Source organism: Miscanthus floridulus, chromosome 12 (assembly GCF_019320115.1).
Source record: "Miscanthus floridulus cultivar M001 chromosome 12, ASM1932011v1, whole genome shotgun sequence".
Taxonomy (NCBI): domain Eukaryota; kingdom Viridiplantae; phylum Streptophyta; class Magnoliopsida; order Poales; family Poaceae; genus Miscanthus; species Miscanthus floridulus.
The window spans coordinates 70,726,972-70,754,362 of record NC_089591.1 but is presented as its reverse complement, the minus strand read 5'-3'; the positions used below and the strand labels follow the sequence as shown (position 1 = coordinate 70,754,362).

Here is a 27,391-nt window from a genome sequence, read left to right as displayed (position 1 = left end):
ATTTTCTATTATATCTCCAAATAAACGTATTATAACAATATATTCAATAATTAATCTAATTATACTTATTGCACACCATGAGTATTATTAATCTCTTGTATATATTTGGTCAAAGTTGAACGTATTTGACTTCTTGAGAAATAGGAATATTGTGCAACAGGGGGGAGCAATATATTTAAGGGCTATTTGAAAAAAAAAAACTCGATACGCGGTGGCTAGACAGCCCCGGGTATTCCGGCCTAAGAAGAAGATCTTCCCACGCAGATCGAGAAAATCCCCGAACCCTGGGCATAGACCTATGCTTTGGATGTGGGGCAGACGATGAGTTTTTTTCCCCTGGTCGTTGCGGCCGAAGCCAAAGATAAAAGAGTGAGTCCCTCAGGACTCGAACTCTAACCACACCCCTAGGGCAGGTATTGAGCCTCCACTCACCACTCGGTCAGCCAGGCCGTTTCCTTTAAGGGCTATTTGGATTAATAATTAGCTAAACAATCTAATAGTGATCCAAACAGGTAATATATTAGGTGGATCATATTCAGAACACCCAATTACAATTATCCTATAATCCACCACGGTCCACGAACCTGTTTTTTTTTAATTCTTATGAGTATTTCTACATAAATTAAGAATATTCTAGGAATTGAAACAATCTAATTATTATAGTTTGTAATCTAGATTATAATAATTTTATTTATAATCTAGATTATAAAAGTCCAATTGTGATCCAAACAGGTCTTTTTTACACTATACGTGTTTTCAAATCTAATCAATCGTGATCTCTATCAATTCATTTAGAAAGATAACAATGGAGAAGAATATTTATGTATTAATTAACAAACGAGACTCAATTGATCAAGTAGGCAATGCTATGTCAATAGCAGTCCATTGTGGTGACTTTGTCAATACCTATTTTCTCACACGTGCCCATAAGAGTAGAGGTGTACATGTTGTTTAAAGGGGTATTTTTCTGTGTGTATGTGAAGTTGTGGATCGTCTATGTACATACTATAGATTTTAAAAAAAAAGATCGTATAAAAAATTGAGAGATAGTTTTGTTCTGTTTATAATTATAAAAACATCGAAAGACGTTGACAATCCTTAAAATGGCAAAATTGCAATGGCAGAATAGTCCTGGCTGTCCAATCAATTTCCCAATCATAAACTTTAGAGGATGTTAAACGTACAATTACAAAATCTTGAAATAGAGGTGGAATAAGAATCATGACAATAGTACAAAAAAAAATTATTGAAATAAATCTTGGAGGATGTTGGGTGTAGCAAGTAGACATCCGGAAACAGGAGTGGAGGAACAATCGTGACAACCCATTTATACTGTTGTTAAAAAAACTAATAAAAATATTGAATACGCATTGCCAAATTAAAAATTCAGAACGAAACGAGGGAAAGGCAACAACACCTTTGGCGCGCCCTCCTGTGGTGTATCAAAACAAACAAACAAACAAACCACCTCGTCCCTTTCCTCGTCTCTCTCTCCTTTCCGTTTTCCTCGTCGCGGTCGCGGGTCACAGCCGCCGCGCCGGCCGCGTCCCCTTCCCAGAACCCCAGGCACGTATAAATCAATCTGTGCATTCGTCCTTGGCACGACTTCCTTGATTTCTGATTCCCTCTGCTGTTCTCCCCCCGCGCGCGCTCTCTCGCGTGGCCTTTTCTTTCTACCAGCGACGACTTGGCGCGCGCCGCCGCCGCCGCCTGCCCAGGCCCTCACCGGGCCCTTCGCCAGGTCTTCGCCGGCGACAAAGCACCCACCAGGTATGCCTACCCTCCTCGTCCCTTAATGATGCGCGGAACCGAGCACCCACCCAAACCCTAGTGTAAACTAGCATTCGTATTCGGGTAATCGGATCTGATTTAGTTTAACTAGTGCATACTGACTGAATTTCCCCCATTAACATTGATTCCTCTGTAGAAATCACCGGTGTATATGTGATCAACCAAACTGTTATACTATTGCAGACGGACTTGTAGAAGCGAGAGGAAATTTTCTGCCGACCATATTTCACTGATACTGGTGGAGTCCGAGAGTAATGAGAGTTGTGAAGCTTAAATAGATGAAGCTGCATCAAGTTTGGCAGTTAGGCGTCAAGGACATGAAGGCCGTTCCACTTCCTCGCCTGAGAGCAGCTCCAAAAGGACGAGCGTGGATACTCGCCGTTGCAGCTTTTATCTTCATCGCACTAGCCTGGGCTTATCTGTATCCTCCCCCGCATTACACTTCTCCTGTGAGAGATTGGCTTCCTGGAAGGCTTCCTGCGGAGCCTGCCAGGGAATTGACTGATGAGGAGAGGGCCTCACATGTTGTTTTCAGACAGATCCTAACAACACCTCCTGTTCGATCCAAGAATTCGAAAATAGCTTTCATGTTCTTGACTCCGGGGACATTGCCATTTGAAAGGTTGTGGGAAAAGTTCTTTGAGGTAAACATCCCCTGTTTGTTCTATTGGTAGATTCATGCATTTTATCGTAGCTCTTGCAAAGTGAATTCAGAATTGGCTTTCATAATTGAATCTCGGAGTTGCATTCTGTTCTTATTTGAAGTCCTACATAACTACTATAGCCTGAAGCCACTTTTTGTATGATGTTGTAAGAAGACCTTTATTATGCAGACATGTTGCATTACTATTTAGGATCATTTATTGTAACTTCATTTTGTAACAGCTATAATTTAATGATAGGTCCTGAGCATTTTGTTTAAAGGTGGTATTGCCAAGGCCCATTAATCTTTGAAGGAATATCACAATCCATTGTGTCATCATCTTTTAGCTCAAAGTCTATTTCTCCATGACCTCCTGTTATTTCTGTAGGGCCATGAGGGAAGGTATACCATATATATTCATGCCTCGAGGGAGAAGCCAGAACATGTCAGTCCCATATTTGTTGGTCGAGAGATACACAGCGAAAAGGTAATGGCCCTAGTTTCACATGAAGAAGTTCCAGAAGGAACTGAGCTCAGTTGGTGGGAGGTGGTGTACACACCAACTACCCAAGTTCAAGCCCTCTTTGACTCGAATTTGTGTGCCTATTTCTTATTAACAGTGTCAGCTAGTTCCTCATAGGCTGTTATCTTTTTATTCTACACATGAAGATTTAGCTATGTGAAAAAAAGCAAAAACAGATTAATGGCAGCAATATGTTTTTGACAAAGTTCTTTCCTATGCTTCGTAGATTGGTACTTGTAAGAACTCATCAGAAGCTAGATGAGTAACAACCTGAATGATCTTATTCCCATTGCAGGTAACTTGGGGTAAAATTTCTATGGTTGATGCTGAGAGGAGGCTACTGGCAAATGCTCTACAAGATATTGACAACCAGCATTTTGTTTTGCTATCTGATAGGTACATATCATGGTTTTGCTTTCATCCCATTTTATTTCACAGTTTGTTCTTTCAGGTCTTTACTATTCTTTTGTGTGTTTGCAGCTGTGTACCTCTGCACAATTTTGATTATGTATATGACTACCTGATGGGGGCAAATCTCAGTTTTATTGACTGGTAAGTTTGTTTCTTTATCTCAAATTCATCTCTACCCAATAGCTCTTGGTTCTACTTTTACATTGGATGATTTCATTGATTTCTGAGCTGGGTTTTGTGTTGGGCTATTATTCCTTCAGCTTACATCATATTTTGTTTTTTTATCAGCTTTTACGATCCTGGACCACATGGAAATTTTAGATATTCACAGAATATGTTACCTGAGGTCACAGAGACTGATTTTAGGAAGGGTTCACAGGTAATCTTGCAATCATCTTTGCTTATTTTTTTTAATCTGCGGTCATTCTGATGGAGGTGTTTGTTTTGACTTTAACTATTTCAGTGGTTCTCAGTCAAACGCCAACATGCGTTGATGATTATTGCAGATAGTCTTTACTATACTAAGTTCAAGCTTCATTGCAGGGTGAGATATTGTCTTTTATTTACTACTTCTTTTATGCAGTATAGGATTGGAGGCAAATGTATGTTTGTCCTATTGCGGCGCAAAAAAAAGGCAAAAAAAAAGGAGGAAACTTTTCAATCTTTTGAAATTGTGCCGAGTCAAACCACACCTATATTTTGGAATGGACAGAGTATACCGCAACCAATCTGCACTGACAATATTTCGATATAAAAGATAGATGTGGCCTTGTATTAGCCTGTATTAATTTTGTTCTTGTTTAAACTAATTTACAGATTACTGTTGATGGATTTAGTTCACCCTCCTTTGTTTTACCACATTGGACTTCGCAATCATGTATTCTCTGCTACATAACATGTGTCTATATCAATGTTTTTATTTGTCCTCCTTGCAGCCTGGCATGGAAGATGGGCGCAACTGCTATGCTGATGAACATTATTTGCCAACAGTATTCCATGTCAGTACACAATGACCTTTCAGTTGCTGAAATTAATTTGTCGTCTGTATAATGCTGCCGCAGCCCTGTTGACGTTGCAAATTTGCATATTTGTATCAACCAGATGATGGACCCAGATGGAATTGCTAATTGGTCTGTAACCCATGTTGACTGGTCTGAAGGGAAGTGGCATCCGAAAGCTTACAGGGCAAAGGATGTCACTTTCGATCTTCTGAAGAATATAACAGTATGTGTTCCCCAGCTCATCTTATGTCTATTTTCCAGGTGGTTATTTGCCCACAGCATCCTTATCTAACCTTAAACCCTTTTGATCTGTGCTGCAGTCAATTGACATGAACCATCATGTCACTAGTGATAGCAAGGTACCTCCCTCCTTCCCCTGTTCCTCTCCCAGTGATGGATAAAAAAAATCACTAGTATGCTTATATGTTTTGCTGTTGCCCTGCAGAAAGTGGTTACAGAGAAGCCCTGCCTATGGAATGGAGCAAAGAGACCCTGCTACCTGTTTGCGAGGAAGTTCTACCCTGAATCCATAAATAATCTCTTGACCTTGTTTGCGAATTATACAGTTATTTGAGCTTCTGGGCCTCTGGGGGCGGCTAGAGGCTACAGGGATACACAGGAAATCTTTTGTTATAGAAATCCTTGTACATTGGATAGCAACAGAATAGGAGAGATTAATTAACAGAATAGCAATTGGTGGGGAGAAGGCTTTCGCTGCAAGAACACAGTGGCTTCAGATTTACCACGACAGGCCATTGCTACTCCTTTAGCCTCGTGTTACTTTCATAGTTTTTCCTCTCCACATTTTTAGCTGTGGCGTTTTACCATGTACATCAAGCTTATTTTGATAAGGAATGTGCATTAAATGGAAAATCTAAGATCATGGTCTTATATTTTCTCTCAAGCTGTCGGTTACTCGGTTCCAACTGCCAAAGCGCAGTTCGAAAGGATACATAAGAAAATTTTCATATATAGGAAACAGATATGTACCAGTCGTTGCGGAGAGCTCCGAGACTGACCACTTGTTTCCAACTTTCAACTTAAGATAAGACTGCGGGTCCGTTCAGGTATTTTAGCTATTCTATAGTTGGCTGGGTTAAGTGATAAACAAACGTGTATGATAAGTGAACATCATTGATTACCTTTGTAGCGCTTCACGTTTAGAGAGAGAAAAAAAGCTTATGCTTTTTTTTTTTTTTTGAGAACACGCTTATGCGCGTATTTCATTAAGAAGCTAAGAGTTTCGAAAACAAGGTAACAGAAACTTGGTAACAAAAACGTTATCCAAGCCACCTAGCACTACTGGATCCAAAGGTAAGACACTACATTGTTACAAAAGATAGCTACCAGCACAAGCGGCGCTCAAGCTGAAGCACGCGCGAGCAGCCTGGAAAGGTGGGCGTTCCCGGCCGCACACCACCTCTCCACTTCCTCCTTGATCAACATGGCCAGCCTTGGCGGCGAGGTTGCACCAGCCTGGAACGTCCTATGGTTCCGCTCCTTCCACAAGCTCCACCCAAGCAGTAAAACGAAGGAGTCGAACCCCCTGCGAAAGAACTTCGGGACGAGCTTTCTGTTGCCAATCCACCACTCCATGGCCCGAGCTCCCCAGTAGCCATCCAGATTGATGTGTACTCTTGACAAGCAGATTAGCCACACTTCTCTACTAAAACAGCAACCCAAAATGATATGGTCTAGGGTCTCAGGCTCTTGATCGCAGAAAATGCAAAGGTTTGAATCTTGCAAACCATGGTGGAAGCGGCGATCCCCGGTCCAGCAGCGGTTGTGAATGGCTAGCTAGTAGAAAGAAGCGAACTCTTGGCGGGGCAGGTGTTTTCCAGATGAACTTTTCAGTGGGCAGAAGTATCTTTGTTGTTGCAAAATAAAATTAAAAAGAAAAAGAACTGAAAGGAGGCAGGAAAACCCTCGCCCAGGAAATTTTGTTGAAAAAAACAGGAAATTAGAAATAGGTGAGGGACGAGGTCCAGCTATCACCACACAAAGAGCAGACGATGAAAATGTCCGCTTCCGCTGCGGCCGCCTCCCCCGCCGTCCGCTTCTCCTCCGCCACTCCACCACTAGCTCCTCTCCGCCGACCGCTCCGACGGCGGCTCCCGTCCGTTCGGTGCTCCCTTGCGGCCGCCCCCGGTGTCCGGGCGCCACCGGAGCTCGTCGACTCCATCCTCTCCAAGGTAACACGGACGCCAGTAGCCTCTGCTTCCTGGCCCATTCCCAGATTCATGTTTTCTGCTTTGCTTCAGTTCGTTTGTTGCGAGAAACTTGGTTTCTTCAGAGGCTCAGATTCGTATAGTTACATACATGTCTGCGATTATGTTGGAATGTTAAACGCTATGTCTCAGCTTGGTACTACCGACCGACAGGTGAAGGGAACTGACAGAGGAGTGCTGCTGCCTAAAGATGGGCACCAGGAAGTGGCTGATGTCGCGCTGCAGCTGGGGAAGTACTGCATAGACGAACCCGTCAAGTCCCCGCTTATATTTGGAGGTAAAAAAAAAAGAAAAGAGTGCTTTGTATGCCCAATCAATTGCATTTCTCTGTGGCCTTGTGGTGGCACAGCGCACAGGCCGACATTTTTTTTTTTTGATAGACACAGGCAGACAATTAACACAGTGTAAAAGAACCATCTTGCAACGGACCGAATGCGAAGTTCGCCCGCTGCCGTAAATGAGAGCACAAGTTAACAAGCCATACATGCGTTGCATTTAACATCTGATGCTCCTGCTATTACAGCGTTTGATCTTTTATCCATGGTTCGGGCATCCTTGATTAAGTCAGCTTTGCATAATTCGTCCAATTGACCAGAATGGGAGGTCGTGTACTGCTCGGTGCCAACCTCGCCAGGAGGGCTTTACCGGACGCCTCTCGGCCGCCTGATATTCAAAACTGATGAGATGGTTCAGGTGGTGGAAGCACCTGACATAGTGAGGAACAAGGTGTCTTTCTCCGTCTTTGGCCTAGAGGGTGCAGTATCATTGAAAGGTAGACCACAAGCCGTTTTATGTCTCAGGTTTTGGCCTTTTGGGCATATCTAGCAATTATGTAATCTGATTCTTGTTATGTTCTTTCTATGTTGGCCATGCAGGTAAGCTGAATGTGTTGGACAGTAAATGGATTCAGGTCATATTTGAAGCCCCGGAATTGAAGGTAGGCTCCTTGGGGTTTCAATACGGTGGCGAGAGCGAAGTCAAGCTGGAGATCACTTATGTCGACGAGAAGATCAGGCTAGGAAAAGGATCCAGAGGCTCACTTTTCGTCTTCCTTAGACGATGATAGAATGGCATGTGTGTTGAGACCACAAGCACAAGGGATGGCGATGATGTGGTCGTTTGTACAATATTGTATTCAGGATTTTTTACATGTAAAATTCAGGATTCAACCTGATGAACGTTGTTGCGTAGTTTGTGGACGACAGTCGATAATGCATGCAGCATTCATTAGTGTTGTAAGATGATGTTTTGGATTCTGATACAACAGTGTGATTAACCAAATAAATATTATGGCACGCTTGGAACATAGAAATCCTAATTCTATTCTATACTACGAATTTGCAGGAAGCATCAGCTCGTGTCGGATCATAGGAATATAGGATCCACTACTCCAGCCTCCAGAGAGTCCAGACGAGGTCTGACGCTTACAGCATATCAGCGTAGTGCTGGACTTGGAAGGTTGCAGGCATGTCAACGTAGTGTTGGACAAGGTTGCACGAGATTCGTTGGCAGCCTAACAAGTCGTTGCAAATTTTATGCTCTCCAGTTTCAATACGTATTCTGATAGTGGTTGTGCACTTTAAGCGTAAGAAATACGTCTCTCGATCAGACGCGCCCCTTTGCGGATAGGTCGCTCACTCGCTCATCTTCCGCACTGAGACGGTGTCGAGACGCCAGCGGATGCGCCCCGCGACCTCCAGTGACTCTGCCAGCCCCCCTCCCTTCCGTCTCCGCGATGGGAGTGGGAGTCTTTCCATGGCGGTGCATATGCGGGCCCGAGCAATCCTTCAGCAAGAGTCGAAGCGCGTCCGCGTCCGCCCCTTCACCTCTTGGTAAGCCTTCCAATCACTCCCCCTCAGTATGCCTCCATTTCTTCTTGCTGCCTCTCGAATTCTTAGCTCTTTGGTATTTTCTCTGTATGTGAGTTACCTTTGCCTTTTCCACTGTTCAGTTCTTGAATATCCTTCTAACTCGCCGAGGATTCCGATCTCTAACATTGATAATTCCTACTTTTCCTCCGTGCAGGCAAGAGATCCAAATACTCGGGACAATCTGTGGTAAGGAGTGCGCACGCATTGACCTCATTTCTCCTCACAAAAAAAGTAGTCTGCATTTTATGGATATAAAGCAAAAGCTTGCAAAAAGATGTCTTGTGAAGTGAATAGCTTATACTTCAGTTCTAATTGGTGTAGCCTTATAATGGCCAAATGTTTTTTTCTTTCAAGTTTGTGATTCTGATGTCTGTATTTCCATGTTTGCAGAAAGCAATGCCCATGCGTTTGTTAACGGTTGGAAAGAAGAGGTCTCGGGGGACACAACTCCTTGTTGAAGAATACAAGGAGAAGCTCGGTTACTATTGCGATTTCGAGGACACACTTATCAGGTCCAACCCAAAACTTACAAGGTATACTCCGTTAAGTGATCCTCCAACTTTGAAGACGGTAGACGATAAATCAATACAGATGATTCACTGCAGTGTGCATATCAATATGTGCGGCATCAGCATACAACATATTAACGTACTATCTTTTTGTGTATGGTGCTATTTTCCTGATATTGTTAGAGTAGCTTGTGACTGATGATTATCACAAAACCTAAAAAGAGAAGTCAGAACTGGTACCATTAAATACCAGTTCGTCCTGCATCGGTATTGTTTTCTGATGCTTTTTTCAGTGATGTAAAGGTGCAAGTTGAAGCAGAAGACGCGGCTATGATGCAGCAACTCAAGTCTGATGATTTTGTATGTTTCAGTTCCTTCTTGCCCTGGCTCATATGTGCTCTGTTATGACTTCTGTCCTTTCTCCTTGCATAACTCAATGATTTATCAGTCGCTTTTGTCTCCTGATATTTCCATGTATGGCAGGTGGTTGTGTTGGATGAAAATGGGAAGGATGTCATATCCGAGCAGATAGCTGATCTGATTGGGGATGCTGGCAACACAGTATGTTCTGCAACTTGAGCCTGTTCGTTTCAGCTTATTTGCTCGTATCTGGCTTATAATCCACGGCTTGAACAGTATTTTTCTCTCACACCAAACCAGCCAGCAGTACTTTCAGCCATGGCTTATAAGCCAATTTAGTCGAAACGAACAGGCTATTGGTCCATCCTAGCTGAGCTATTCTTTAATCATTGATTATTGTGATCATAACTTGTGTGATCTCAATTTTCTAGTTGAAGTTTGGACTCCTGAAAAATCCTAGGAATGAGAAGTCTATAAGGTGTCAATAATGTCTCATATCTTGTAGGGATCATCAAGGCTCACATTTTGTATTGGTGGACCATATGGTCTTGGGGTACAAGTGCGAGAGCGTGCGGATGCAACAATTAGGCTGTCCTCACTAGTTTTGAACCATCAAGTTGCTTTGATAGTTCTAATGGAGCAGCTCTACAGGTAAGCAATTAGTCTATCTGATGATGCTATTTCTGCACTTGAACACAATTTCTGTGTAGCATACCCCTGTATGGTGTGAGATAGGCACAATGTAACACTACCATTAGGTATTGCATTAATTGTGAGCGGTCACTCATCAGGTATTGCATTAATTTGCAGGGCATGGACTATAATAAAAGGACAGAAGTATCACCATTAGGCTATGCGCTATCATCATCGTTCGCTGCTGTTTGTAGGACTTGGGAAATGGAAGAGTCTGCAAGCATGAATTTACAGGTATAATGTTCAAGGACTCATTGTACTTTACAGTCATATAGAACCCCAAATTGCTCAAAATGGTTCATTTAATAGGTTCGTTGATTGATGATTGTCAGCTTCCAGCACACAGCATGGACACTGTAAACAAGATGAAATTCTGCTGGGTGCTTTACTGGTTGCTGGGCGGCTATGAGCGGCTGCGTGCTTCAAGCTGTAAGCAAGATAGACCTCGTGCAGCTTTTACCAAGGAATATAAGCTAACTGCAACTAAAGTTCTGCAAAAAAGAATGGCACACCTGAACATTCTGCCAAGAGAATGGCTGAGATCATGCATGTCGTAAGATTTAGTTCCTCTTGGAAGTGAGAAAACAATGAGCATAGAGAATAGAGATTTTTTTAATCAAATTATGATGTAATACTAAAGACTTTCAGAGCATATCACTATCCTTCGAACAAAAGAAATAGATGCAGTTCTTTGTGCTGAATGTTTGTTTTCGCACTTATACTGAGTTGGTTCATCGACGAGCAACTGAGGAAGATCGACAAAATCAACCAAGAAAAATATTAATTGCTGTATTTCACTGACATGAATTTTCTGCTCTGCTGGCACTCTTAAGTACAAAAGGAGCATCCTTCTGGATGTGACTCACACATTATTGATCAAGGATTCAGTACTGAAAAAACTTTCCCATCCTTCATGTTTCAGACATTTTACAACAGGGACTGATACTGTATTCAGGTGCAAGCATCCCATATTTCTGCGACGAAATAATAGTTCATTTGATGGGGTGTCGGCTACTCGTTACATGTGAGCTGCAAGTATTGCTGGAAGCAGGACGGGATTGGTTCAAGAAGTCTTTGAACATGAAACAAAACAATATTAACAACAAAGATGCATTCAGTTGCATAAACAGAAATCTTTCGGCTGCTTCATATAATTATTTCCCCTATATCACCATAACTATATCACTGCTTTCCACAGTGACGAGATGAGGCCTAGTCGTTGTGCTGAAAACCAGGAATAAGCGATGCAACAAACCCTACAACAACCAGCTGGACCTCTTTCAAGACACCTCCAAGCCAATTGCGCTGATTTCCTTCTACCTCTGCCTCTTGCGGATTCTCGTTACCAGCTGCAGCATCTTGTTCATGGTTCTCAGCAGCTTGGTCAGGGTTTGCAGGCCCTGCAAGATTTTCCACAACAGCAGAAGCGATTAGTCATTAGATACTAGCAAACTCATGCATTAACACTTCCTTAGAAAAAGAGAAATATGAATCATTATTGGTACTTGCAGTCAAATCAAAAGCAAAAAACCTGACTGTTAAAGCATGAAACACCAGTCCATCAAAACAGGAATCAACATGAGACATTAGACAGCTATAACATGTCTCATTAGTTGGTGCTAATCGTGTCCATTTACAATTTATTTTCATGCAAGGGCTACTGCTGTTTATATGAACCTCCCATTGAAGAGCAGATGGTAGTGAAAAGGAAGGTTACAATATTATGGTGAGATTATAATATACTAAAAAGTGAAATTGGTGTTGCAATATGATGAACAATCATGCATAGAGCACAAACAAAACAGAGAGCAGTATATGGAAGCTACCATTGGGCTGCTCATTGCCATCATTCTGGGCAGGCAGAGGAGCACGGTTCTCGACCCGAGCAGGAGCCTGTGGTGGACGAGCAGCTGCACCTCCCGCCCGCTGAAGCCATCTTACAAAAGGTGTAATAGCTCCGGTTTGATATCTGCAGGATACAGAACCACGAGGTTATCTAGCAGCACCATATATAGGCTATACAAGTAATGAAGAGTAAACTGTGAAATAGCATTAAGTATTTTGGAGATGATTTGAGCAAAGTACTCACAAGTAAATCAACGAGGCAAACAGTATGAGAAGAAACAGCCTTTGTTTCGAGCCTTCCTGGCTAAAGAGAAACACCACTGCGGCTAGTTTGATGATCAGGGCCAAGTCAAGCTGAAAAGCAAAGTGAAACCTCCTCACAACAACTTGTCTTTGAGGCCCATTTTGCTGCCTAGCATCCTGTATATTCTCTTCACCAGCAGGACCACCGACGCTTTCCCTTCAAGCACAAAAGAGCAGATATAAGCAAGCAATTGGACAGTTCAAAACTTCATAATGCTTTGAACTGGTCCCAAGTATCCCCACTCCCCAATGACCAAAAAAAGGCGTACCCAGTGCAGAGAGCTCCCGCTCTGTGTGGGGTCTGGGGAAGGGTGTCAGTGGCAAGCCTTACCCTCGCCTGTGCAATGCGAGGAGACCGCGACTCGAACCCGGGACCTTCCGGTCACAGGCGGTAAGACTCTACCGCTTGCACCAGGCCCGCCCTTCCCCAGACCAAACCAGAATAAAATTGAATGCCATAGCCCATAGTAGCAAACTACATTTGGCTTCATCATTCTTGCAACAAAAGTTGTTTCTTTTTCAAACTGCTCAAAATCTGTAACCAAGTTTTACATGTTAGCTGTAGTTCCATTCTATCTTCCAGTATGGCAGCATCAAAACAGCACTTGGGCAACATTCAAGTAAAAGTTAAAGGTGTTTGTGTTGTGATATTCTCAATCAAATTAGTCATTACTAACTAGTCAGTTATAGCAAGTCCCTGCTGTCATAATGATGGAAATTGTATTATTATTTCAGGACTGAAGTAAACATCATTAAATGTTCTGTTCTGCCTTGCTCCTGTTCTACAAGTTACAACATCCCAAGATAAATAAGAGAGAGAGCTGAAGTTATTCAAATTGATTTTGACCACCTAATACAATAGCGAGAGTTTTTTTTTCTTCTAAATATTGAGTTGCTGAGTTAATCAGTAATGAACGTTCCTTCATGAGTAGATTAGGTGCATGTCAAATAATTCATGGAAACAGCTACAATAGTGAAAGTTGATTCACTGTTTTTTAGATACCCGAGATTGCCGCTAGCTCATAACAGATCCTAAAAGGTGTGTATAAAGTATAATTCAAATGAAGATCTAAGGATATCGTCTGTATACTGCTGCTGCTGAGCATGCTTTTACTCAGAAATTTTCCACCAAGGCCCGACGAAAAAAGCACCTGGACCTCAACATATCTACTATATGAACCCCTGATCACACTAGTTCCGTACGTCCACCCAAATGTGCCCAAGGTTTTCAACAGCACAATTCTATGGCTGCATATATCACTTGCATCAAGTGACTTATGATGACTACTGCAATGGCATGCGAGCAGATCTCAGCAATTCAATGATGGTACAAAATAGGCAGATGTAGCAGATTGTTCAGTACCGAAAGGTAATAATAACTTACGTTGGGATCTTGTAAGTGAGGGGAACGAGTGTGGTTGGAGCAAAGCACCCCATTCCCATCGCCGCCGCTAATTGGTTCTGTTGTATGGCATATATCCCTGGACCTTGAGCCTGATCATCCCCGGGTTGCTGGGGGAATGCTCCGGTAAGGTAGACAGGGTACACCATCGGAGAAGCAGCAGGACCGTTCGGCGCGGCCATCTGGATTATCATCACCAGCAACAACAGCAGTATTATCATCACCATCAGGAGGCAGCACAGATTAGAGAAGACTTTTAATAAAAGGAACAAAAGATGCTACTGGCTTCGATCAGGGGCGGACCCAGTAAGGCACATGATTGTACAACCCAATAATTTTTTGCAAAAAATCGAAGCTAGTGTACATGCATAGGCTTGTAATTTGATCAGATCCGGATACAATTAGGCAAATAGCGGGTTCTCGGTTTCACACAGCCGGAATGGAAGAGTAAGGATCCGCATACCTTGTGGGTGCGTGTGCTAGTCCCCGACGAAGGACGCGACGATGGCCTGCTGAAGGGACCGACGAAGGCCTGGGCACCTAGCTAGGACGCCGGCGGTTTGCCTAGCTGCCGCACGCGAGAGGGAGAGCGCACGCGGTGCAACTTGCAAGGGAGAAGAAAAAGCAGGGGTTGAACTGCAACTGCTCAAGTCCGGGTGTTTTTGTTATTTTTCAATTGGAAAAAGTCTACTTAATCCCACCTATTAATCATGGTCTACTTCACACCTAAACTATGAAACCGTCTATTTTACCCCGTGACGATTTTCGACGATGGTTTTGCTACAGTAACGGTGGTTTTGCTATAGTGATGGTGGTTTTGTCTTTTTCTTTTTTATTTATTTCTGGTGAATCTTTAAAAAATTATAGTAAATCACAGAAAAATTATAAAATGGAAAACCTAATTTTGTTGGACTCCATATGAGTAGATCTACACAATGAACATATAATATGATATGCTTTAGTACAAAATTTTTGCTGTAGTTTTAGATTAATTGGAAAATTCAATTTTGTTTGTAATTAATTGAAACAATTCATAGCTGCAGCTTCTATGGTTCAATTATAGTAAAATTTTTATGGTAGGCTAATTATTGTATGCTTGAACTATAGTAAAAATTTCGTGCTCATTGGACCATGTATAACTTAGTTATAGATAAATTCTAATTAATTACAGACAAAATTAGATTTTCCAATTAATCTAAAGGTACAACAAAACCTTTGTACTAAAGTATACCACGTTATATGTTAACTATGTAGATCTACTCATGTGGAGTCCAACAAAATTGAATTTTCTATTTTATGATTTTTCTATGATTTACTATGATTTTTAAAGATTCAGAAAAAATAAATAAAAAAAGGTGAAACCACAGGTAGCGTAGCAAACCACCTTTATTGTAGCAAAACCACCGTCGAAAACCGTCCGGGGGGTAAAATAGACGGTTTTGAAAAGTTCAGGGGGTAAAATAGACGGTTTTATAGTTTGGGGAGTGAAGTAGACCATGGTTGATAGGTGGGGGGTTAAGTAGACTTTTTTCTTTTTCAATTTGACCCTTTTAATTTAGCCTCCCGGGCCTCGCGGCCCCTCTCGACTCTTCCATCAGCGCCCATCGAAATCCTTCTACCACCCCGCTCCGGCATCCATGGCTCGTCTGCTCGCGGCGCGAGCCCTTACGCTGGCCCGCCCCTCGGCGGCGCCATCCGCCCTCCTCTTCTGCCTCTGCCCCTCCCGTGCGCTGTCAGACAAGGTGGACTTCGTCGAGATCGACCTATCCAAGGAGTCCCCTACCTCTTCATCCGGAGGGGGAGGCACGGGCGACCCTGCCATGACTTAGGCACAGATGGGGTCGCGTCGCCTGGAAGACGCCATCCATGGGGTGCTCGTGCGCCGGGCGGCGCCTGAATTGTTCCCCTTCGTGCCGGGGCATCCTACTGGTCCCGCCGTTGCCGCGGCCGCTCGGGAATATTACATATTTAGCATTATTAAGATCGTCACTCATCCGTTTCTTGTTCTTACGATGGCTCTTATAGATTTAGCATCTTTAAAAATTATGCGTCTTCGTTTTGTCATATTTGCTCGTCTGGCACGCGTACGGCGACATGTTACAGTCAGCAGTGTCCTACAAAAAGACTTGGCTGCCCCCGCCCATTTGCTCGCCCGCTCAAAGACAGGAAAACTAGCCAGCCCAAGCGCTCGCTCGCCCATTCTGTTTCTCCCAGGCCTAGAACTGTCATGTTGTCTGTGTTTGAATGAATCATATGGCAATAAAAAATATGAACATTCTGGACATGCTAATTAAGAGAGGCAAATTGTGGCCATCTAAAATAAGAGATGCACATTATGTCCATACAAAGTAATAGAGGCACATTACATAGTATCACATATGACAACCAAATAAGATAGGCACATCAGATATGGAAAAATTAAGATCACTACATAAAGTATTTGTTTCTGACAACCAAATAGGGGCACATTGTGGCCATACATATAGAGTTTTTGGCCTTTGCCCATTACACACGACAGCATGCTGATAGTTATGCCCATTTGATTACAATAGAACGCCATGTAAAATAAAAGTTTTAGCCAATTACACATATTATCAAGAGTTCAAGCTCTTAGCAAATTAAAAGCAATGTTCCGGTTCATCTTAAGTTCTCAGTTCATCCTTAGTTTTTCCTCACTTTCTTTGCCAACTTCTTCTTCCTAGGTGTCATTTTCTTGACAGGCTCAATTTATAATTCATCTTCTGAGAATAGGTTCCTGTTAAAAATAATAAAAGTCATGGTACAACAAGGGACATGAACTCCTAGCTGTAGACTCAATAGCATACCTCCTAGCTTTTGTAGTTTCTGGGACATCAACTTCTAAAGCCAAGCCTTCCAGGACATCTTCCTGTGCATGAGTTGCAGATAACTCATTTCTTGTAGCCTCAATTTCTTCCCTAGCTGTTGCTTCTGCTGCTTGTCTTGCTGCCGCAGCCTTGAGTTCAGCTTCTTCAACATCCCTCCTTGCTTTTGCTGTAGCTTCCCTTGCTAGTGCTCTTCTGGTTCTTGGAGTGACTGCTTCATCACCAGCAGCACCTTTGTTTGCTTTCTTCCTCCCAACCTGAACATTATTTTTCTTGGTTCTTTTCCTACAACAATAACAAAACAAGTTAGTAATTACAACAGCTAGTAAACAAATTAAATACATGAGTTAAGAAATCACCTTTTCTTGGTTCCAGTGAGGGAACATTTCTAGCTACCACCCCTATGACTATACTCATTGCAGTTAGGGCACTTGACTTGCCTAGTAGCTTTTCCACCTGCCTCCCTTGCTGATTTAGTCCTATTCTTCCTCAGCCTACCTGCTTCTCTCTTTTTCTATGCTGGAGGATACAGCTTGAAGCTCTTGTCCACCTCAGGCCACTGATTCCTATCAGTTATGTTAGGAACTATGCCTACATATGCTGCCTAAAACTTTTGCACTGAGTAGTAGTGGTGTACAAATGCTCCCATGTCAGGTTGCCTCATGCTGGTAATCACAGCCAAGGCATATGGACATGGTCTACCAGTTATCTACCACTGTCTACATGTGCATATTTCCTGAGATAAATACACAACATGTCTTCAAACTTCTTCATCCTTGTAGACCTCTGTAACCTCAGCTTGATTAGGGTGGCCACTGGAAATGTTCAAGTGTCCTAGACCTCTTGATGCTACATTAAGTTGATAGATGACAGCATGCAATATACCAGGAGACAGGGTTGTAGAAATCTTTCTCCTTTTGGCAAACAAAACCATGATCTTCTCTCTAATAGCATCAACCATCATATGCACAGGCAGGTCCTTATGTTCTTTGATCCAAGCATTCCAAGATTATGCTAAATTGTTGTTGATGTAGTCATATTTGATGTCATCACAGAATTTACTTCTTACCCACAGAAAGGGATGGTGCTCTATCAGCCATTTTTGCACATCTGGACTGGCTGCCAAGACCTTGTCAAAAAAGAACTTGAACTTGTGTGCTGAATAAGCTCTTGCTGCAGGCCACATATTCTTCCTATACACATCACCACTATAGTACTTCTTCATGTTTTCCATTAGGTGCCTAAAACATTCTCTCATCTCAGCCTGTGGAAACACTATTTTAACTACTGACTCTAACCCCTTGCATGCATCAGTGCAGATAGCAAGCTTTTCCATGGGTCCTATGGATTTTCTAAGTTGTTCCATAAACCAGACCCAGTTATCCTTTGTCTCAGAGTCAAAAAAACCAAAGGCCATAGGAAACATCCAGTTGTGGCCATCTAATGCTAATGCTATAGGCATGTGGCCATTTCACATGCCATTCAGAGCTATGGAGTCTACACTAATATAAGGCCTGCAACCATTCACAAATCCATCTATACTAGCTTTGAATGCATAGAAAAATATGCTAAACCTAACTTTACCATCCTCATCAGTGATAGTGTCTATCTCTACCACAGTACCAGGTGATCTCAATTCTATCTCTGCCTTGAATCTATATAACCAATCGAAAGAATCACTCCACTTACCAAATAGCTTGTCTGATGCTCTCTTTGTCCCATTGTACACTGTTTAGTAGGGGATTTCAATGCCATATTTGTACTTCAACTCCTTTTTTTTTTACTTTTGTAGCCCCCATTGATGGCTTCTTCTTTAGTAATGGAATTGCTCTCTCTGCCACCCAGCTTATAGATGCCATCTTGTTCACAACCCTTTTTGTAGATGGACATTTATGGACCCTCTTATTGATTTGTATCTGCATTTTGCAAACAGAACAAAACAAGGCAGTAAACACAAAAAGGAGTAAAATGCAGAAAGTAACAGTTATAAAACAAAAAACAACAGGTTCATAAACAATTCAGAATTTATACTCTGACACTGCCATCCTGCTGGGTCTAGCTCTAATAAACCATGGACAACCCAGAGCAACACATTTACCCCTGAACCTTTCTTTGTCTAAATGCTCGGTATTAAACTCAAACTCCTTCCTTATAGCATGCTGCCTGACAGCTAGCCTAAACTCATCCATGCTGGGATAGCATGTGCCAACACTCATATCTGGATTGTCCCTACCCCATTCATATATTGGCTCTGCATCAATTGTGTCATCAACATTGATAGCTGCTTCATTCATATCTGCTTGCATCTCTACTGTGATAACTAGAATAGGAACCTCTTTTCTGCCGACTTCTTGTGCCTCTACTTCCTTGAATCCCATTGCCTCATATACCTGTTCCTCATCAACAAGCTGTGTAGCTAAGCCATCATCATCAGGATTCTCTTGTATGGTTAGTGTATTCCAATCAACTGCTACAGGCTGCTCAGTAGGGAGTGGGGTGCTGGTGGGGATCTACAAGTATCACCACACCCCTCAGCATCACCAGGCACATGACTTGGTCCAACATGAGACCCATTGATGACACCAGAGACACATCTTGCTATAGAACTGCCTTTGTCTATAAACCCACCTTTGCTCACAACATCTACTGCAATGAAAGCCATCCTCTCATCTCATCTGTCCTTAACCATCTGCTGTAAATGCTCATCCCTCCTAATCTTCCACTCAGACCTAGTATCTTGGTCAAGAACCCATACTGAAAGTGTTTGAGATGGCCCCCATATAATCCTAGTGGCTAAATCCTCATGAAACAAAGCCAGGTTATACTCACTGTTCCTGTCAAACCATAAGTCGTGTTGTTGCTCTGCCATCTCGACTAGGCCATACTCACCATTAGCAACATATTTAGCGACTTTAACAACTAGTCCAAATGTAGAGCCAGGATCGATCCTGGCATAATCAACCACAATGAACAAAATACAGAGTCAGAGAGTATCCAACCCACTGCACAGCTTAAGTTGGTAACACTTACCAAGGCGGGCAGTCACTGCTTGCCATTGTGACCTCGATTGATTGATGCCACCTACTACATCGTTTCTAGCTTCTCGTTTCTATGCGGGCAGCGACCACAAACAGGATTGCGGGCTTGCGGCCGCCACGTCAAAGGACGCACTCACGTACGCGGCTGAATACGGCCGCCCCAGAAGCCCGCGAACGAGGACACGGTGCTTGCGGACGTAGGACGGGCTGCCCGCCATGCGTACACCCATGAACCCTAACCCTAAATGCCGTGGAATGTGGGTGCAAATGGGGCGACAGGGGCCACGTACTTTCGATCCGTCGCGAGCAGCAGCTGGCGGCCGTGGCTCAGGGATAGCCGGAGGGGAGCAGGCGTGGCTGCGGCGGGCGAGCTAGAGAAGAAGGGGACCGAGAAGAAGCAGGCAGCGATGGTGTTCACGGGGGAAGAAGAGAACGCGTCGGGCGTCGGCGTTGCCCGCAGGAGAAAATGGGCGAGCGAGCGACTGGCCCGGCCCGTTTTCCCTTCTTCCAAATAGCCAGGGGCAGGCAGGTCATTTTGCTGCGCCCTGTTGACTATGCGCCACCGTGTCATGTCGCCGTGGCGTGCCAGACGAGCAAATGTGGCAATATGGAGACACACGATTTTTAAAGATGCTAAACATGTAAGAGCCATCGTAAGGATGAGAAACAGATGAGTGACGATCTTAATAATGGTAAATATGTAAAATTCCCCGGCCGCTCGGGGTGGCAAACCTCCTCGGCGCAGCTTTATACACCGCGAGGGGTGACGCGGCGATGACGGAGGAGGAGGTGTTGAGCTTCATTACCGTGCGGGGGTGGCCATCCTCGGCGTACTTTGTGGGAGGTGAGGTGGATTAAGCTAGCATTTCATTGGGGTTGCGAAATGATGATGTGTTAGGGTTGCATATTTTTGATTTGTCACCGAATCATAGGTAACTCGGTACTCTTGTGTGGGGGAAGTATGGAAGTTGTGCCTGAAATTCTTTGTGCTTTTATCTTTATACATGGCTAGCCAAATGCGGTGTTTACATTGGATTGATGCACAAGTTAGAAACATTACTTCAGGTCCACGTAGATGTATAATTGGTTCGTTTTGGGGAAAAAATTCTGTGGATACAATATCCACCGACACCCGTGCATACTACCATTCGATGGAGGACTCTTGGATATCCTACGTTCGCAAGCGCCGAGGGACTCCGAGTGCCGATGTCATCATGAGCCATGACTTAAGCCGAGCGGAGCGGACTTCAACGCATGCACACGTGTCATCTAGGAAGAGGCAGTATGCACCGGGTGTTGGTGGATACTGTATCCACCGAAATTTTTTCCCTTGTTTTGGTTTTGGATGGGTGGTTACTGGTGCTTCAGAAATGGGGCCTGGCCAATGCTCAATATTTTTGTTCCATGTTATGAGATTTTACCATTTTTTTAGGCATTCCCCATTTCCCTTAACAAGTAAAGGAAATACAGCATCATTAGAGATGTTCAGGAAGCAAAAGATACAGACAGACCACCCTGCGTGCCCTTTCTTGTTTTCTTCCTACTCAGCCAAACTGATTCAGCCTGACAAACAGGAATAAGGGAACAGACCTACGCCAAGGTTAAAACAGAAAAAAAAATTGACAATTCAACCAGCCGGACCTTACAGAACAAACAGACCAGGCTACGCCAGAAGAAGCAAAATGGGTTAATGCGCCCCAGCCTGACGCGCCTTTCTTTCCAGTTGTTACTAGGGTCTTGCTCATCCTCTTGACGATCCGCTTCCTGAATCTGCATCATTGTGTCACCAGGCGCCCTTGTCTTGCTGATGAGCTTTGTGACAATCTTGAGCATGAAGTTCACGCCTTCCACCAGCCTCGCCTTATCTCCCTCAGCATATAGACCTGCCCAGTATCACATAAGAGAGCAAGCATAGCATACAATTTCAATAGGGTTGTTCAGTCTTTCCTTCAAAGCATATCTTGTTTCTTGTTTTCCAAATTATGAGTTTTTACCATTTGGATATGGGATGTAATAAGTCTAGAATTTATTGGTACATTGTTTGCACGAATGAAGTTGAAATGTTTCAAAAGGTATGCTGATTGTAAAGGAGTATGTTTTCTGGCTTAACTTCACCTGATGGTGAAACACTGAAACTTGTGTTTGTTGATGACTTAACGCGAGTCCAAACAATGCCTGTACTGCAAAGCAATGTGCCTTTGGTTCTTGTAACTATGGAGGGTTATGTGCTCCGTAGCAGGTTCTTAGAATTTTAATATATTATTTTGTAAATAAATGATGACTCCCAACCATGTGGGATAGCACAACTTTATAGGCTCAGTGTATACATGTGAATGCTCTGAAGAATTGTTCATGGAGGTAGTTGGTATATAAGGTTGTCAAAATAGCGATCCTAAATGGCATTGGAACTTAAATGGTAGGATTGCAAATCATCGGATCACAGCTAATAGAATCACAAAATCATAGTACCAAATAGAATAGTAAAATCAACCCGATCAACAAGATTAAAGTTGTAAAAATCAGACGATAGAATTGCATTTTTTTCTTATAACCATGCCACTTGTCATATCAATAAAAAAAAAGGGCGTACCCAGTGCAGAGAGCTCCCGCTCTGTGCGGGGTCTGGGGAAGGGTGTCAGTGGCAAGCCTTATCCTCGCCTGTGCAATGCGAGGAGACCGCGACTCGAACCCGGGACCTTCCGGTCACAGGCGGTAAGACTCTACCGCTTGCACCAGGCCCGCCCTTCGCCACTTGTCATATCAATCCTGATGAAATTTGCATGGAGATTGGTTATGTATCTATTTCACTCAGAATATATGACGTTCCTTAAGGTATATGGTAATGACATTTAGTTCTGATGGATTGAAAAGCCATTGTTTTTTTCTGTTGTCTATGGCCTAGTTTCGGAGATATAGCGAGGCAGAAACAACAGCTAGTTATCACTCACCATGTTGGCATGTTCTTTTTGCATGTTATTCCCTTTCTCATGTGTTCTCTTACAATTATTCCCTCCCCTACCCCTGTTAAGTTGAAATCTTCTTTGCTATTTGTATACATGATACCATGATTCTGTAGTTGGCTGTGCTTTCCGTACAGAGTTAATTTATGTATGTCCCTAGTTCCTCACAAATTTCTTTGAAGCAAAACTTTTGCATCCAATTATGCATTATAGTATTTCTTTAGATGTGCTATTAAAGCAGAAACATTTCGGGAATTGAAATAAATAAGGCACATACTATTCCTTTCAGCCCTTGTTGAGTAAAAATTCCGGCCATGCTGCGCTAAACTGCTAGCATAAACATTCATTTTCATATTTGGTTTGTCATGTTACTGGTAACAAGGCAAGATGTGGACTTTAAATATCTCTTAGTTTGGAGAATTTTGATGTTTGCTGGTTACTCTGTTTAAATGAGAATTGAAGAAAAAATGGTTGGCTTATAGCTTGATGGTGGATATTTGATAAACGAGGTCCAGATGTTTAGTTGATTGTTTTGTATCTGGTCAAATTTCCACAAATGTACAAGAGGTCAGAGTTTTTGGTCTCCTTAGGATCCAAAGTGTTTAGTGCCGGAAATATTTTTGGTTAGGAAGGTTGCAGTTTCAGTAGTATGTGCGGTGAGTTTAAACCATGTTTCACTGTCGTGGATTTCTCTTGGTGGTTAGTTCATGTTGCAAGCAGAATCAGGTTGGGTAGTGAGTTCATGTTGCATATAAGGCCTGGGATTGGTTATAGTTTGCAGGTGGTTTTGTTTGTCAGCAGTTAACAATTGTTTGGCTGTATATAATAAGTATGAAGTCTTGTATTGGTTGAATGGTTGTCCGTCAACCATATATACATGTTTTGATTTGAAAAAATAAGAGAACTATATTCTTTTGGTTTGTAGAGTGTAGACTCCTAAGCAGTGGCGGAGCTCGTCAAATTTAACGCCTAGGGCCACTATATATAAGTATGTAAACCATCCGTGATCTAATTTAGAATCAACTATTTAAAAATGCTCATTAGATAGATATCATAGTTAAGAATAATTATGTTTTAATTTTCTCAAAATTTACACACTTAATTGGGTATGTGACTGGATAAAATTTGAGAAGCAAAGTTTTCTTTTGATAAGAGAAACAAAATTAATAGTGCCTAATTTTGATGTCTCTTCATTCAGATTTTCCCTTCATGCAAAAAAAAAGGGCAGTGCCGGAGGCTCCCACATGAGTGGGGTTTGGGGAAGGGAAAAACCGAGGCAAGCCTTCCCCCGCAAAATCTACGGAGAGGCTGCTTCGAACCCACAACCTGGTGACTCAGTGAGACAACTCTCACCACTGCACCAGCCTTGCCCTTCGCTATTTTCCCTTCATGCAAAAAAAAATGACAAGAAAAGCCTTATGACTAGCTAGCCGACAAGGATTGTTCGATCTTGCATTTAATATGATTCTAGTTGAGACTATATTGTGATTAATTGGGTGCTCACCGTTGGGCCCCGGGCGTCCGGCTCCGGCGTTCGCTTCAGGCGGCGGTGCGCCCTGCGCCCTAGTGCCATACGGCACACGGCAGTGTGGTGCCCCTTGCGCTAGGTGGTGATGCAGCTGTGCGGCCTGCAGCCCGCTAAGGTGCCGATCATGGAGCACGTGCCTGAGCGTAGGCTCCGCCGGCCGTCGGTGCCGGGAGGCTGGCTGGAGGCGGCTAGGGCTTTGCTCCTCCTCTGCGAATTAGTACGAGGATGGAGCACAGGAGCAGGAAAAGGTGAAACGGTATGACACAGCCACGCGCGGCGGAGAGAAAGCAGTTTGCACTTTCCAGGCAATGACACACTGGGCTGGGCACCTGGCTCTTATGCTTTCTCGCTGGGCCGACTAGGGCCACTGCATGATATACATAGTTGGGCCATGAAAAATTAAAGGGGCTATAAGGGGGGATTTGGGCCACGCCTAGGGCCGTGGCCCTAGGCCCAAATCCGCCCCTGCTTCTAAGCTTATCCTGATTACTTAAGCTGGATAAAACAAAACCTTCCTTTTCTTTCAGTTTGGCTATCAGGAGTCAGGACCTTTGGTTCTGCACTGAGAGTCTGAGACAGCCATGATATTTCTTATTCTAGAATTTGATTGATTGACATTTCGCTCTTCTTGCTCTGCTGTTGTCATTGTCTGTTACTTTTAGTCTAAATAGCTAATGTTGTTCAAAGGAAAATTCCCGCGTCCAGTGAAGAATTCAAGGAAAGATGCTACTCGAACTGATGACGATGAATGCTAATCCTATGCTGCTTCACCTGGGGTAAGTTGATTCACTTTCATAAAGGAAGCATTTTATGCTCGCTTTGTTTTGTATCCTAGGGCTGCATTTCAGAACCAAGCCATTGCTACCATGCTTAAATCTGTCCCAAAACACTTGGATCTCAACTCAGTATATGCCTACAGTGTAGAGGTTTTTTAGCTAACGTTCTGAAGTGGCTCCCTGTTATAAAAAGAACATTCTGAAATGGTAGTTGAGATGCACCAATAACCATATATGAATATTGTCTCTAATCTGGGGCCTCAGTGTTTTCATTGTGTAGGCTCCTACCGAAGAGGCACCAATAACCATATATGAAGATGATTGTAGATATAGACAGCTAGGGAGCCCCGCAACAATGATACTCCCCATGCATCTTTGGATGGTGTGCTCAGAGCTGGTAAAATGACACTGGTTCGATCTTATGTATTTGGCAGAATAGGGTGCGCTAGCACCGGGGCATGGTGGGTGTATGGTCCACGGAAGCCGTGGTGCTTGATGTAATAGTGTTTGTACCATACTACCATGTTTTTCGTTTTTTTGAATAAAAGCATGTGCTAGGCTGAACGCTTGTGGCACATGACAGCTCTTGGTGTGTAGCCACAGTTTAGCAGGGGAGCTTCCGAGTTCCAGCTGAGACGTGTGCTGTGGCCGCTGTAAGAAAAGCTCCAGCTATATCACTGATCTTGAAGTGTTTCTTGTAGTGTGCTTCTGTGGATGTTCTTTACCCCTCTTATTTTCAGGGTTTTTTTTTCTGATTCTAGTGTTGGACTTGCATGTTGTTGGGTTGTTGGATACAATGGTCAGACAGAGGGGCTGCTTGAAGTTTCATGCAGCTCCAACTCTGGGTTCTCAGAAGCAATTTGTTGCACCTGGTGTAACCCAAGTAAGTTATCAAATGAAATCGTCAGGACTCAGGAGGTATCATATGCACTTTGTTCAGGGAAAGGATTTGATTCCAGTTAGCGGTCTGCGGGAACTTGCCAGCTGAAGTACTTGCAGACACAAGTCAGGTGGGCCGAGCTGGCCACCTGCAATATCTGGGAGTTCGGCCGGCGGCATCCACGGCGTCCGGAGATCACCGCCAGCCTGCGCTGCAAGCCCCACAACTCCACAAGGCCACAACGGTCGCTGCTCTGCACTATTCGACCTTATACTATCTCCAACAACCGTGACCCTCCCGTGACCCTCCTTTAAGTAATGCTACATGTAAATGGTTTAATATCTATTTTTAGTCTTCTCAAACAACAAGATTTAAAAGACAAATCTTTCAATAAATGAGTCTTTAGAAAAGAGGATACCGGTTTATGCCTCATCTAGCATCCAAAATAGATCTTCTAGGTACTGAGGCCAATCTAACGCGCTGGACAACAGCTGCCGGGCCTGCGATATTTGGCTTGAAGGAATGCCATATTTGGTGGCTACAGCACGGCCCGGCTGCTCCAATACTCACCCGAATATCTGCTCGTACTGAAATATTAGGAGTACTGGGCCTTGGGCCGTCTCTTGTGTTGGGCTTCTTGTATATGGGCTAGAGCGGTGTGCGTGTGTCCGTGCGACTGAGGCTATCTCCAACAGCAGGGAGCCAAATAGAGCACCCATTCCATGTTTACATCACCTACAGTAAAGACCCTGCGTACCTAATTTTGTGGCTTCTCCAACAGCTAAACCCAAATCCCACCCCACCTCTCTGTCCTCGTTGAGCTACCCCGCCGCGGTCCAGCAGTGGAGCAGCTCGCGGCCGCCACCGTCGTCGTCGTCCACGGTCGCCGCCGTGGAGCAGCTCGCGGCCACCGTCGCGGTCTAGCAGCAGCCATCGTGGAGCAGCAGCTATCGTCCTGCCTTGTCGTCGTCGTCGTCCGCGGCCGCCGTTGCGGTCCAGCAGCAGCCGTCGTGAAGCAGCAACAGTCGTCGTCGTCCTTGACACCGAGCGCCGCGTGGTCCCAATCTCGGAGGCCGCCACCGCTGCGACCGCCCGCTGTGGACTAGCTGTCGTGGACCATGTCCTGCTCGTGAAGGCGCTTCTAGCGGACCCGGCGGCCCCAAACCTCGAGACCGTCGCCACAATCGCCCGGCGAGCAGGGGCACCTCCACTGGCGGCGCGGACAGGCGAGTAGGGCAGCCTCCACCGGCAGTGCGGACGCGACCTCCCTCGCGCGGAGCTTCCAGGTGCGGGCGCACCTCGCCATCGTCGTTCGCTCCACCAGACGCCTTCGACGGGCCCACCACTACCGGCGCCAGAGATTTGCGTCTTGCGGGAGAGGCGACGCATGTTTGCCTTCCGCCTCGTCTCATACGCAAAATGGCTACCTTGTCTGCGTCTTCGGTTGGAGAATGTTTTCAGTACGCAAAAACACAGTGGAATACCTATTATGCATTTGCGTCACGCGATGGCTGCTCTGTTGGAGACAGTCTGAGTATAAACGGCGCCCACCTCTTCCGTAACGAACCATCGAAGAACAAAATTCATAACCGAATCCCAAATCTCCTTACCCACGGAATCCTGCCGTGTTCCGTCTGTTCTTCCTCAAATTCTTGCTATGTTTCCCTCCCAAACTCTATTTAGTTATCTCGGTTCGTAACATTTGGTAATCGGAGCAGATTGATTTGGGGGGAAAAATTCCGAATCCCTAGCGCCGAAGAAGCGTAATCCTCCGAAGTATCAGCTT

General features: G+C 44.0%; 4 protein-coding genes and 1 pseudogene across 8 annotated transcripts; 4 read left to right on the top strand and 1 right to left on the bottom strand.

Moving 5' to 3' along the window:
• Positions 1-1,457: 1,457 nt before the first annotated feature.
• On the top strand, positions 1,458-5,279 carry LOC136496558 (glycosyltransferase BC10-like). Of its 4 annotated transcripts, none has more exons than XM_066492265.1 (12): positions 1,458-1,566; positions 1,681-1,770; positions 1,975-2,435; positions 2,823-2,921; positions 3,253-3,353; positions 3,438-3,509; positions 3,657-3,747; positions 3,832-3,912; positions 4,304-4,366; positions 4,470-4,592; positions 4,690-4,728; positions 4,815-5,279. In XM_066492265.1, exons 3-12 carry the CDS (start codon positions 2,070-2,072, stop codon positions 4,941-4,943), a joined length of 1,164 nt encoding a protein of 387 aa, XP_066348362.1. In that variant the 5' UTR covers positions 1,458-1,566; positions 1,681-1,770; positions 1,975-2,069; the 3' UTR covers positions 4,944-5,279. The 4 variants fall into 4 exon arrangements, with proteins under 4 accessions (XP_066348362.1, XP_066348365.1, XP_066348361.1 ...); XM_066492268.1 differs by having other exon boundaries at positions 1,928-2,435; XM_066492264.1 differs by lacking the exon at positions 1,458-1,566 and having other exon boundaries at positions 1,576-1,770.
• A 1,072-nt stretch (positions 5,280-6,351) lies between these two features.
• Positions 6,352-7,846, top strand: LOC136497363 (probable plastid-lipid-associated protein 8, chloroplastic). The gene is made up of 4 exons (XM_066493157.1): positions 6,352-6,561; positions 6,751-6,874; positions 7,193-7,369; positions 7,473-7,846. Exons 1-4 carry the CDS (start codon positions 6,382-6,384, stop codon positions 7,658-7,660), a joined length of 669 nt encoding a protein of 222 aa, XP_066349254.1. The 5' UTR covers positions 6,352-6,381; the 3' UTR covers positions 7,661-7,846.
• Positions 7,847-8,039: 193 nt separating this feature from the next.
• On the top strand, positions 8,040-10,731 carry LOC136497362 (putative RNA methyltransferase At5g10620). Of its 2 annotated transcripts, none has more exons than XM_066493156.1 (8): positions 8,040-8,429; positions 8,623-8,654; positions 8,859-9,001; positions 9,271-9,337; positions 9,461-9,538; positions 9,843-9,988; positions 10,148-10,264; positions 10,363-10,731. In XM_066493156.1, exons 1-7 carry the CDS (start codon positions 8,333-8,335, stop codon positions 10,185-10,187), a joined length of 603 nt encoding a protein of 200 aa, XP_066349253.1. In that variant the 5' UTR covers positions 8,040-8,332; the 3' UTR covers positions 10,188-10,264; positions 10,363-10,731. The 2 variants fall into 2 exon arrangements, with proteins under 2 accessions (XP_066349253.1, XP_066349252.1); XM_066493155.1 differs by having other exon boundaries at positions 10,340-10,731.
• Positions 10,732-10,921: 190 nt separating this feature from the next.
• On the bottom strand, positions 10,922-14,208 carry LOC136497361 (uncharacterized). The gene is made up of 5 exons (XM_066493154.1): positions 14,044-14,208; positions 13,563-13,762; positions 12,120-12,335; positions 11,857-11,999; positions 10,922-11,430 (listed from the first exon to the last, which is right to left on the bottom strand). The coding sequence occupies exons 2-5, from the start codon at positions 13,760-13,762 to the stop codon at positions 11,243-11,245; spliced, it is 747 nt and encodes a 248-aa protein (XP_066349251.1). The 5' UTR covers positions 14,044-14,208; the 3' UTR covers positions 10,922-11,242.
• Positions 14,209-15,111: 903 nt separating this feature from the next.
• Positions 15,112-24,704, top strand: LOC136496093 (uncharacterized; annotated as a pseudogene).
• Positions 24,705-27,391: the final 2,687 nt, after the last annotated feature.

Coding starts and splice junctions, on each gene's coding strand:
- LOC136496558 (XM_066492265.1), top strand. CDS start 2,070: ATGAAGCTGCATCAAGTTTGGCAGTTAGGCGTCAAGGACATGAAGGCC. Junction 3,354..3,437: donor TTTGTTTTGCTATCTGATAG/GTACATATCATG, acceptor GTGTGTTTGCAG/CTGTGTACCTCTGCACAATT. Junction 3,913..4,303: donor AGTTCAAGCTTCATTGCAGG/GTGAGATATTGT, acceptor TCCTCCTTGCAG/CCTGGCATGGAAGATGGGCG.
- LOC136497363 (XM_066493157.1), top strand. CDS start 6,382: ATGAAAATGTCCGCTTCCGCTGCGGCCGCCTCCCCCGCCGTCCGCTTC. Junction 6,875..7,192: donor GTCCCCGCTTATATTTGGAG/GTAAAAAAAAAA, acceptor CCAATTGACCAG/AATGGGAGGTCGTGTACTGC. Junction 7,370..7,472: donor GGGTGCAGTATCATTGAAAG/GTAGACCACAAG, acceptor TTGGCCATGCAG/GTAAGCTGAATGTGTTGGAC.
- LOC136497362 (XM_066493156.1), top strand. CDS start 8,333: ATGGGAGTGGGAGTCTTTCCATGGCGGTGCATATGCGGGCCCGAGCAA. Junction 9,338..9,460: donor AACTCAAGTCTGATGATTTT/GTATGTTTCAGT, acceptor CATGTATGGCAG/GTGGTTGTGTTGGATGAAAA. Junction 9,989..10,147: donor CTAATGGAGCAGCTCTACAG/GTAAGCAATTAG, acceptor ATTAATTTGCAG/GGCATGGACTATAATAAAAG.
- LOC136497361 (XM_066493154.1), bottom strand. CDS start 13,762: ATGGCCGCGCCGAACGGTCCTGCTGCTTCTCCGATGGTGTACCCTGTC. Junction 12,336..13,562: donor CTCACTTACAAGATCCCAAC/GTAAGTTATTAT, acceptor TTGTGCTTGAAG/GGAAAGCGTCGGTGGTCCTG. Junction 11,431..11,856: donor TGGCAATGAGCAGCCCAATG/GTAGCTTCCATA, acceptor AAAATCTTGCAG/GGCCTGCAAACCCTGACCAA.